Consider the following 13033-nt stretch of genomic DNA (forward strand, 5'->3'; position numbering starts at 1 on the left):
ATAAAACTTCAATTGTTACTTGGGTTGATATTGATTTGTAAGACAATATCAATTTGATTAGTCAATAATTTCCCAACAAATACTGATCTAAATGTATTTCGCTTTTTAGCCAGAGTTTCAGTACATGACAGTGATCGATGTAAGGTTACGCTGGGCTATGCCACGACAAAGTTCTAAGCGCAAAGCGCTTCAATTCTGTTAGTCCAAATTCTTGTATAAGGATGCCATCGCCAACCTACTCGCGTGCGGTACCGCCGCCTTACCGCAACCACACATTTTAAAAAAGTTTTAAAAACCACTTATCTATACTATTACTAAGAGCTCTATTCACGCATTATAGATAATCTTTCGTGGAATAGTTTGGAACAACAAAATGTTTATTTTAAGATTCAGAAATTTACTGATATCGCCCGATATCGCACAAAATTCTACAAAACATACTGTAATGCAGAATTCAAAAATATATGTATTTCACATTATTGCCCGCTAAGTCTAGCCGAAAAATGAGCCGGAGTTCTGGTTGGTTTATTGGGTTGAAGTACACAACGAGTGACAGCATCATGTGTCTAATGCAAACGGAAAATAAAAAATCCCGCCAACTAGTTCCCGAGTTTAGAGAATTTCTTATTCTACATTATGACGAGTTGATTTTGCGAACGAATGTGGGAATAAATGAATGAATCAATGAATAAATGAATGAATCCATGAAAACCACATTCGTCCGAAAAAGCGATCCGTCGTAATGTAGAATAAGGTTGCACATTTTTAAGTTATTACACGGTTTTTCTTATTAGATTGGTGAGAATTTGATACTATACCAGTTCAACAGCACCAGAAATATTATTACTATTAAAATCACTACTACTTGCCACTTAAAACAACAACAAAGACCTAAATAAACCCTAGTAAACAGCATCATTAATTGTCCCTCATAAATCGTTTATCCAAAACCTTCAAATACTTTCCATACCTCTACCAATTATCTCACATTATCAAATATCGCTCAGTCGCTTCCAGTCGGCACACGGCCATCACAGTAGCCTATAGGCTACTATTTGCCAGTAGCTACAATCACCGAAAGCAAACCAGCGATGTCCGCTAGGAACACTACAACGGCGACAATATTTACCAGTTTATTTCCCCGGTTGCGCACACACGGTGTCGATTATCGCCGTATCGAACACTAATCACAGCGCTTTTACCGCACGCTCGAGACGGTCGGTTGCCGATTGCTGGTGTTAGTAGGTAGGCACACCGAATGCATTGTGTCTGCTGACGCTGCCTGGAAGCCTAGTTTGGGCTGGAGTTGAAACGAGCGAGCATTCTAACTGTAGCTTCCGTTCAAGACTGAACGGCCTAGTGATCGGAGCCGAGCGCGCGAAACTTTGTGTAACACTCCGATCGTTCAGTATTGATATAACGCAGGCTCTCGGCTCTGAACTGTGTGGTGATAAGATCGGTAATTAGTTCCCACTATGTCCAGGCACTAGCGATCGGTGATTTGAATTAGGGTTTCAGGGGAAGTTAGTTTGTTGGAAAACGGTGCGATTTAGTGCGCGCGAAGAAAGCGAAGTTTGTTACGAGTGAAGGAAACAAGCACATCGCAAAATTGGCAAAAAAATAATAGACGGCGATCGAGCGTGCAAAGTGTTGCTTTGAGGAAAAGTGTACCACCATGAATGAAAATGACAAAGCAATCCACGTGAAGGCCATTGAAATGAATGGTTTCAGCAATGACTTGTCGATGGAGAAGCAGAAGATGCCCGAGAAGGATCCGAAACCACGTTAGTATTCAAAAACAATAATATCTATAAGATGTGTATTATAATCAAGTCCTCCTCTTGTCTTAAGACGAGGGAAAATGTCTTCAGTAGACTAGGTTCTGCATCAATCTGTTTCGTATGACCAGAGATTTACGTACAGAAGTTATTACTAAGACTGTAATGGATAATTGGAATTGTTCCTAGAATGCCTTAATAAAGCTAAAGTTGATAACATATAAAAGGCATCCGAACTGAACCAAACTAAGTTCTTTGCTCCGAAAATTAAACATGCAACAGTACACCTTCAGGCTATAATAGCACTCAACATTTTAAATATGTCTAAGGACGACAAGTTTCAGCAGAGCTTGTTCCGTCTTTCCTCTAGAATGAATTAACCTGTGGATATAACGAAGTTTTCGCACGCTACCCACGTACGCAGGTGAAGGTCCATTTGCCGCCAAAATATGTGCAACGATTGATAATTATCATAAAATTTGAGTCTCCGAATGGTGTCATTTGTTTGGATTGCTAGGAGGTGTTCCTTGTCCCAAATATGCTTTGTCAAAAGCAGTGAGTAGTGACTATTAACTGTGGAAAAGACAAAAACAGCTCAATCAACTGTGAAGATTTTCCTTCGTCTCGGATAACAACTTTCATACTACAATAATTATTTCGAACAAACTTCAATGGGCAGTTGCAGGCACATGATTAACTGGGTTGTATCTGAATTTATTGTTTCATACCACTGTAACTCTCCCACCAAGGTGGAAATTATAATACTAATGTAATATAATAACGGGTTGCATTACCATTTCAGCTGTCCCATATTCTAACGATATTGAAAAACCATGAATGGAATTTACGATTGACAGAACGCGAAACAATCAAGTTGTTATTAATTACAATACAAATGCACCTGTATATGAAATAGGCATTCTAATTCTGATAGTGCTTAGATAACCAGAATGATGTATACATTAATAAACATGTATACATATTCTTTTAACCCATTACTACACACTCTTTTTTCATATACAGCACAAATTGAGTTTCCCGGTTAAAAAAAATTAAGTCGCTCGAATAAAAAAAAAATTCTTACCTGCTGAAATAACAAAGAACAACTGATAAAAATTTGAGAATAATGGGCAAATTGGTGTCTGAGATGTCATGGTCGCAACAAAGTAACTTTTCAAAAAAATGCAATTCCGAAATAATCGAGTTGAGCGGTCGGTGCAGCGAGGCAACGATCCTGCGTTTTGTATCGAACGTTATGCGCCGCCTTAGAGTATTCAACGGGTAGCGGTCTATAAATTGCTGTAACTCAACTTACAGCAATTCATAGACGATCTTGATAAATTTTTGATAGAATTTTCCTCAGCGAATGTACTCTAAGACAATATCTAACAAAATTAGGGTGAAAACGACAATTTGTAACTGCTTAACCTTCTTTAGACACATTCCACGCACTTGTATCGCTTACCTCATGAAAATATACCTGGTAATATAAGTAAAAGTTGTTTTGAAATATGTTGGTATAGGTTTAAGGCTCCCAAATCATAGCTATATAGAAATTTTTCAGAAAAATGTAATGACAAAACCAGTTAGGCATTTATTACTCGTTTTAATCATTTAATTGATTTTTTCCGTATCATACCGGTAGGTTTGTAGTAAAACAAATTAGAATAATCTTAAATACCATTTTATTGTTCACATATTGTACGAAGATACCATCTTTGATCGCAAATTTATTGAGTGAATGCCTTGCCGGCTAAAAGGGGGTTAAAAATAGATCATTTTTGCGTTGTCCCCTAACGCAAAAATCATGGTTTTTGGATGTTTCAAGCAAATAAAGTACGCTATCTATGAAATCTTTTCAGAAGCTATTCGTACTCATCAATACCTTTCTAAAAATGTGCTATTTGTATATAATAAGCTTTCAAATCGTTCCTTCACAGTGGTGCACTGAAGTGTTGTCCCTTAAGGCTTTTCGTTACAGTACGACGAATCATTCTGCATAGTTACTTTGAGGGCCTACATAAAAGGATATAATCAACCTATTCCAGCATTAACGCACACATTAAGTGATATAAGTGGCTATGCTTTTGATCGAGCTTTTTTGCTTGTATCTTGAGCTTGAGTTTGCGCGACTACCCCTGGCTGCTACTCCGTTATTGATCGGAACTAGCTGAAATTGCACAGAGAATCAATAGATGATCATGTCTGGGAGTAAAAAACCATCCTTCAATGTACAACTCCTGATAATCTCAAGTTATTTATTAATCAATACCGGCGACGACCAGGCCCGAACGTAGATTGCAGTAGGAAAGGGAAGGAATGTTAGTCCGACATTTGCTTTTACTATAGGCCGTATATACAACTGCGCACTCCACAAGTGTCACGGGAGGAGGGTGGAGCTCGCGCGCGATTCAAGATTTTAGGAGTCTCTGGGCGCCTAACCACTAGGAGACCTTATTTAGGAATAACGTAATGTCGAACCGTGAGACAATCTTTAAAATTATACTTAATTCTAATATCGTTTTAACGGAAAACAAAATAGCAAGAGGAAAAAAACCAAAAAAATATGATAGCAAAAAATAAGAGAGGAAACCAAACAGGGGAAATATCGATTATTTTAGCGACAAAAATATGAATAATGTTTGAGCGGTACAAAATTAACTGAAATGAAAACCTTACTTTATTATTATCCCAGCCACGAGAGAGAGAGAGCGAAAGAGAGAGAGAGAGAAAGAAAGAAAGAAGAAGGTAGTATTATCACGAATATAATAGAAGAGATAATCTACTAATTTACTCCAAAAGTATAAGGGAGATCTCGTCTGTCGCCACTCCGTTATCAACGAGAACCAATTGAGAACGCAAAATGTACATTAGACAATTTACTAATTTAGTACATTAACCGTTGTGTGTCCGACGCGGTACCCGGGTACCTTTTTAAGTTTCAATTAATGAAATTCCTATGTTTTATCCATAGCTGGAAATTGAAACTTTGTGACATCTTAGAACTTCACTAAGTCAAGCTTTTGGGTTAATAATATTGTTGATATAGTAAGGGTGGGAGTGAGGAGGGGCTCCTGAATTTTTTTACTACGTAACAGGCCGACGTGGGTACCCGGGTACCCACAAAACTAAAATGCCCATAACTAAGGTAATATCCAACCGATTTCGATACTTTTGGCCGTTTTGGATTCAGGAACTCATCCACTTTGGACTTGGTAAAAATGAATCGGGTTACTTCATTCGGTTCCCGGGAATCCGGGTTTCCGGAAGCAGGTTCCTGTGCAGGAGTACTATTTGCGAACTTCAATGGAATACTAGCAATATGGGCATCAAAATGCTTGGAATTGCATCAGTAGGCTGTATCTCATGGTTTTGGCACCATTTGGTGATTTGACCCCGGAACGGATATTCCGGAGCAGGTTCCCGTGGGGCCGTGAGTGGCCATTCCATTCCAATTCCATTTTTCAAATTGCCATAGGGACCCTAACAATAAAAACAGACTTCCGAGACAATTTGAAGAGTTTTGATACTCATATTGCTAGTACATTATTAAAATTTACAAATCATATCCTAGTACTGGAACATTACTCCGGAAAATCCGGATTACCAAAAACCAGATCCATTATTCCGGTTCTATTGTACAGAATCAAAAAGTGGACGAGTTCCTGAAACTAAAAGTATCGAAATCGGTTGCAGGAAGCCATAGTTATGAGCATTTCAATTTGTGGGTACCCGGGTACCCTCGTTGGCCTGTTAAAGGTGTTTTTTTGTTGGGCACATAACTGTTAAACTAGAAAGTCTAAATGATGCAGGAGACGAAGTATAGAGAGTACTGTTTTTGTCACTTCTTACGACATGGAAACAGGAAAAACTAAATTACTGAATTGAAACAACAATTTACCAACACCAGAAAATGCCGAAGATGCAAGAAATAAAGAGACTATTCCCGATTTTGTCATCTTTTAAAACCAAAATCAAGATATAATATTATTATGTTCATGGAATATGGTTTACATGGCAATTAATAATACAGTGTATGTACTACTCAAAAGTACACTCAAGTTTTTTTACGCGGTTTTTTTTTGCGCGGTATTTTTTACGCGGTTTTTTTTACGCGGATTTTGAAATTTACGCGGTTTTCATTTACGTGGAATTTGAAATTTACGCGGTTTTCATTTACGCGGATTTTGGAATTTACGCGGTATCCATCAACGAGGTTCCCTTTATCGCGGATTCTTAAATTTAAGTGGGCTTCATTTACGCGGATTTTGAAATTTACGCGGTTTTCATTTACGCGGATTTTGAAATTTACGCGGTTTTCATTTACGCGGATTTTGAAATTTACGCGGTTTTCATTTACGCGGTTTTCATTTACGCGGCCTGTATCCCCCGCGTAAAAAAACCTGAGTGTATATTAAATTAATCCATGTAATGAGAAAAAATGTAATGAACTTGATTTAATGAGCTGAAAGCAAAGCAATGAATGTGATAATAAAATAATTATTCTTCGTGCTAATATGCATGGAGGAAATTGGTAACTGGTTCTCGATTCTTCCGGCGAATTGTCAATTCCCAAGCCTTATACATGATTGAAGACATTATTCCACTCAGACAGGACCATGCGTTTTCCCTATGCACATTGAATACACCGTGGACTTGGTCCCTAGTTGGTCAAAAAAACACTACACAAACATAGAAATTAGTTTGCTCTGTTCAAAGAAATGTCAGCTCGATTGGCATCACCCAGCGGATACCTGTTCCCTTACAATGCTACCAAATCAACGAACATTTTAAATTACATGCAACAAAATATGTGCAATTTTTAAAATAATAGACTCAAGACTACTATTTATTTGCAATAAAATAAGAACGGAAAAAGCGGCTCATTTTCAAAGATAGCACTGTTGATGAATCACCTAATAAAAATGATAATGCACGAAAATAGCTGACCACCGCCCGGTCACCAGGAGACCCATCAGGTGTCTAAAAGTCCGTTTTAGGAATATCGTAACGGCGAATAGTGACAACATATTCGAAACATACTTAATTCAAATATTATTTGTTCAGAAGACATAAAGGGTGTATTTTTATTTTTTTAATACGAAATTTAACACACACACACACACAAAAACATTGACAACAATTGTTGTTTTTTTGGTAGTTCAGTTGCCAAAAAAATGCCAAATGAAAAAAAACGTAAAAATATCCTTTACTAGCAAGTAGTAAAAAACTAAGGCTACAAATAAAAAATCACTGTTTTTTTCGAGAGTTTTTCGAGATAAACTATCTAAGAATATACCACAACAAGTTCGGAACACAATTCGAAGTAATTTTAAAGATATAGAATAGATGGCAGTAGAACGCCAAACAAGTATGAGAGCGCACGGACGAATGTAGTCATAGGGAATAATATAACTGTTTGACTTCATATACATATTCAGTGTCACATTTGTTTATTTGTAACGCAACATGAAAATTAATATCAATGACCCACCCACCCACATAATCATTATTAGAAATAATAGTTGATAATATTTTACATTGTCACGATTTAATATTGGGCACCCAAATCATCTAGATGTTATTTACATCTTAGACAAAAAAAATGTTTGGTCCGCTCTCAACAACAGTCAATTTCATTTTCAAGATTTTAATGTCAAAAAACAAAGTTAGCGCACCAAAAATATTTTTTTAATTTCATTAAAAAGTGTCGATTGTTGTCTACAATTTCTTCAATACCCGCCACACTGTGGTATGCGGTGTGTCCTCTTCTTCATATTAATATTATTTTGATTTTAAAATATCACCTATCACATACACATGAAGGTGAAACTAGAAATACAACTGGTTTGGCATTTAATAGCTTAATTTGGAGTTAGTTATTGGTTTAGAGGTAATATACATGGCGTTTTTTGAACTTCAGCAAACACCTCAGTCGCGTTAGGGGACAACACTTCATGTGAGATCGTTTGGGTTCATTTTGGTGTTGTGCCCTAACGCAACATTTGTATTGATCGTGAAAAAAATCCATAAAACTTAAAAATCTAAGTACAACATATTATTCTGTGCATATCGATAATTAAATTCCTAAAACTAATGGATGCTCCAAAATTTGAGATAGAACAGATTTTTTGATAAAAGCAAGTGTAAGTAGGAAAATCAACATTTCGCTCTGTTGTCCCCAGCGCGACATTTTCACCTCTAAGCGTGACTAGAAAACCCGGAAATCAACGAATCAGCGTTGTGTTAGGTCTTTCAAATTATTCAATTGAATTGTTCAAGCGAACATCATAAGATTTTTTGAACGACCAACTGTTAATAGTCGCATGCAAACGTCCCATGTCGCTGACATGTCATAAAAATATTTATACTAACACACCCAATCGTCAATATTGAAAAGTCTAACTGAATTCTCAGTTAATGAGAGTTGATTTTTACGTCTATTACTGAGTCCTGTAGTTCTCAACAATTCAAATTTAAATGATGTTATTATTAAACTTAAAAATCCCAATTGCATATTGCAAAACAATTGGCAAAACACAGAACCATGAAACCGAGCACGATTTATTCCATTCCTGACAATCAAGCAAATCGAAAAAAGTTAGTTCCATTAGATAATACAAATGAAATTGTCTACTAATTCGAACGCAGATCCATACTTGAAATCGTTGTCTTCCATTTCGGCTTTGAATTTGTTGTTACGAGTTCGATTAAATGAACTATCATAGTAAGACGTCATTATAACGTGTCTTAGTTGGTTAGTTGAACTATGCATAAATGAAGCAAGCATTGCATCAGCAAAATCGTGATGCGGTTATCAATTTAATGGACATAAAGATTGGGGTCAACTCGTAAAGTTTCGCATGCGCCAAGAAATTCTGTAAACGAAACAACTAGAATTGATAACAAAAGATCGTAAAATCGGTTTTTATCTGTACTCGCCTCTTGTAAGTCATCTGTGCGATTCAATTTAATAAAAATGAGTTTGAGAAGTAGCGCAATCAACCAAAAAGCTTTTTTGATTTGAATACCCTTGGCTTCATTCTCTACGACATTGAATAATTCAAATCAATGATTGTGTAAATTTTTGATAGAAAGAAACGTAATTGAAGCGTTAACTGTATCCCGTTGTGGAACTTTATATAGTAATGAGCCAATTTGACCATATTGGGGAGAATGTCGCACTACTTTTTTAATTACTTGGAATACAACCTATAGAATGCTTATTGCTTATGTACTGGAATGAATACATTTAATTCGTTTCTAAGATACAGTATAATAACAAAAATGGCATGAACATTATGAAATAAATGTGTTTGAGCATTAGGAAAGTCCTATCAGGTACTCCAATTTTCACCCTACCACTTGAGTCGATGTGATGAACAAAGATTGCAGACGCTTCGCATGGGTAAATAGGGTTTAAATATCACCATACCTTCTAGTTCGATTGGGCTTCCTGCAAATCATTAGCTTCCAGATCTAATACCTGTTACTTATCCAACTAAACGGTTTAATGGTTTATTAGTGTGAAGTATTCCATACCTATACTCCTCTTCTTCTTTCCTTCTGACTGTTGATTTGAATAATATGACCACACAACCGAACAACAGTAATTTAACAGTTATCTAGAGCAATATTCCCAATTTATGTGTACACATAAAAAAGAGGATGAGTCTATTTTGTTCTTATGAAGGAGGCCGCGCTATTTTATTAATTGCTCGACTCACGATAAGCACAATGCGTTAAAATATTGCAAACTACTTAAATTAGAGTAAAACGAAAATGCAAATCGAGCATTTATTTTAGTTTGGGAACACTTACTGTATCAGTTCAAAATTTTTGAAAAATTTGAGCAGGTCGGCCAATTTTCTAGAGTACTGAGTTAGTCCAAGAACCTTCTTACCTAATCGAACTACAATATTTTGTACTTACATTACTTATATGAATTTTCTAGTTATGTTAACTTATAGAAAGAAATTTTACAAAATTTACCACCCCATACTAAGAAATTCCACTAAATTTACAGAATATAAACATTACACGTTAAACGGTATTTCAACAAAATTTGGTTATTCTGCGTCGTTCGTAGAAGGACTTGCGGTACAATTGTTTCGTGAATTGATGGACAAATAATAGCATACATAATAGATGCCAAAATATTTACAGTTATAGAGAGCCGAGCACGTTGTTTACAAAAATAGGCTTAAATGCATCATGAAGTAAGAAGAATTCTTAGCTGGCCCGTACAAGAGAGTTCCAATTGTTTAATTTAAGATAAATCCGCCCTACTTTGTTATTCCTCTTCTTGATCAAGAAACTCGTCATAATGTATTAAAATGTCCACTGATTTGAAAAAGAAGGAGACCAGATTGATCTGTCTAGAGCTCTTTGCTGCATCATAGGTAACACAGCCACCTTCAGGAATGAATTTGAAAAGTATTACCCTCACCGCTAATGGAATATATACTGTTTCATGACCACAAGTAAGAACTCTTTTCAAAATATGCGTGAAGTCTTCATATCAAGTGTGCGGAGTTAGGCATAACTACGTTAAAGGATTATATACCTCTTTAAAAGAAAAATTGAGAAAAGTTTGAATTTTTTTAAAGGTATGATTTTAGTACGTCAAAGGTATACTTTTTTTGATAGCACATTGTTCAGTGAAAAAACAAGCATCAGTGTGTAAAAAGTAAGTTATGGGTCCAAAACCCCTTTTATTTTAAGATGCATGCAGCGATCACTATGGAAGTCCAGTAGATCAACTAAAATCCTAAAGCTAAAAAAATCATTTAGTATAGGAGTTAACGATCAGTTCAATAAAAAAATGTTTTCTGTATACGGGAACGTTATTCCCAAAAAAAACGAAGTTTTCAGCTCTAAGACTTGTTTTAACTTTCCGTAATCCAGGAGATGGGTTAAACATTCTTATCCACAAATAAAAAATTAATGCATAAAAAGAATCGATAAGGCGCTACAAAAATTAATTACGAACAATTGCAAAAATAACGCAGATAGATTGAATAGTTTTACGGTAATCGTGATCATGGAAAAGCATTTTTTGGAACAACATTTCGAGAAATTCGAGTTTGAAGTAGTAAGTGCCACTGTTCTTGGTAGAAGAGGCGGGTTTCAAAGAATCTCCTTCCTACAATAACATCCGGCCACATAATAAAGAATTTCTTTTTACCAGCTTAAACCCGCCTGGTGGTTAGGAAGGCTCGTCATTTCAGACCTTCAGGAAGAAACGGTAGGTTTCCCTCAAGTGATTCAAGTTGGCAATCTACTCTATCAAGGTGTAAGGTGCCCTGATGCCATAATTTTTTTATTTATAGAACATAAGATACGATTAGTAATGGAATAATGATGAATAGAGTCCGAAAATAATGAGTTTAATAGAAGAAGCTAATATTGAATATAATTGACAATCATGAAAATTATGTAACCACAGCATTAGTAAAATTGAATAATATTAATGATGGGGATTATGATGTGTGAAAGCCTCCTCTCTTCATTTTATTGCTCTTCGAAGTTTCGAAAATGGTTGGATCCATGAGCAGAAGTTGTTATGTGCACCCACAAGGAACTAAAAGTCTCCTTCCAGCAACAAATTACAGTCAGTCATGGGGCAATTTATAATACTCGTAGGGGCAGCGTTCCCGTGCCGTGACAGATAAGAATAACAACATAAACAACATAATCCAAAATAGTTACAGCCAGTTGTAAGTGTTGCAAAAACTTTGCGTTCAGTATTTAGTACTCTACATTATTTATATCAGACTAACTTGAATTCCAATGACACTACGACATTCAAACGAATGAACAGTACTTTCCCGAAAAATCTCCAACGTCTTCATCTAAATAACAGTCAATGTGGCTCGTCTCCTACAAAAAAACTCTAATTCATTTTTTCGAACTTCATTGCTCCACCCCGCATTCGAAACTAACAAACACATTGCGGTGAATATTTTTCTACACAACAACGATCATATCGCTACCTCGTCACCATGTTTACTGTTCAATTTATAAAAACATTACCCGAGACTCTCAGATTGACACATTAGTGCCGACAATAAAGCGCAGAGCATATCATTAGTCGATGCTACACTTCGAGCACAGATACGTTAAGTTCCGTTTGTCAGTCAAAATAATGACATTCGCAACGATGATTACCGCCAGTGGTGATCATTCATGATTAGCACAAAACAGCTTTGCTCAGCTGCTAGCAAGAACATTTCTCTGCGGCATTCCATGATGCTATAATGAGTAGCTATGCTATCGTTCGCCAGCAGATCATCACAGTTTTGCTCGTGCTTCTATTGATGAAGAAGGCTCACAGCAGGGAATATATGGAGTCACGCCAACTTTCCATATTCAAATATTGTCATAATAAATTATGGTTATTTTGCCAATTGATTAATAATTTACAAAATGCCAGTTCATTAAAAACCAGGCCTTGGCTCTTTGTGCCAGAGTGAGTCATGATAACTACAGGGGAACTATCAGATGTCCAACTTTAGATGTAGGTAAACCTGCTAATGTAAATTACACAATAGTCAAGCCAAGCCACTATGAAAACAGGTGATCCCCATGATCAATGTCGCCGAAATGGTGCGAATTAAAATACAAATCAAAGCTTATTCATCACTTAACGTAACGAATTTAAAAACAGGCTATTATTAGCACACTCATATTCCACTCCTAATTAGAGCTCTCGCTATTCATCGATGAGGAGAAATTTACAATTTCGAATAACAGTCAGCTTTTTGGACAGATGTGCTAAATTGCCACGATCCATTCGAAATAAATCAGCCGCGTGTTGCGTGCATGTGTAATGCTTTGTATGTAACGTTCCCATACAATGATACAGGAAATTCTAACAAAAAGCTGAACATTCTGCATTCTTCCGATTTGCAAATTACCCATGATGAAGCAAGGAAGCAAGTTCCTCTATTCATCAAAATGCACGCTAGTGGTACAAATCTGCGGCGATGGAATTCACTTCGTTCATGACGCGTTGTTTTTATTTATGGCTCGAACATAATGTTCCGCAATGAGTGGAATCCGCAGCGTCAGGCCTCATTTGAAATATTGATTGTCGGAACAGTACTTCATCGTTCGACACAGAGAGGGACCCAAAGAGCGGGCCGTTACACTGAATGAGCCATGCCATTTAGCTGGACAGTTATAAACCAGTCTAAAATATTTGGTAACCTCCGACATGGTTTAAACCACAGTTTATGGATAACAGTTGCACA

At 36.4% G+C, this 13033-nt stretch overlaps 1 protein-coding gene across 1 annotated transcript in view; it reads left to right on the plus strand.

Moving 5' to 3' along the window:
* Positions 1 to 1311: 1311 nt before the first annotated feature.
* LOC131684357 (putative inorganic phosphate cotransporter) overlaps positions 1312 to 13033 on the plus strand; it is a 39593-nt gene continuing 27871 nt past the window's right edge. The window contains exon 1 of the mRNA XM_058967166.1: positions 1312 to 1784. Coding sequence (XP_058823149.1) covers positions 1676 to 1784 — 109 coding nt within the window. The 5' untranslated portion in view covers positions 1312 to 1675. The remainder of the gene's footprint in view (positions 1785 to 13033) is intronic.

This window comes from Topomyia yanbarensis, chromosome 2 (genome assembly GCF_030247195.1).
Source record: "Topomyia yanbarensis strain Yona2022 chromosome 2, ASM3024719v1, whole genome shotgun sequence".
Taxonomy (NCBI): Eukaryota; Metazoa; Arthropoda; class Insecta; order Diptera; family Culicidae; genus Topomyia; species Topomyia yanbarensis.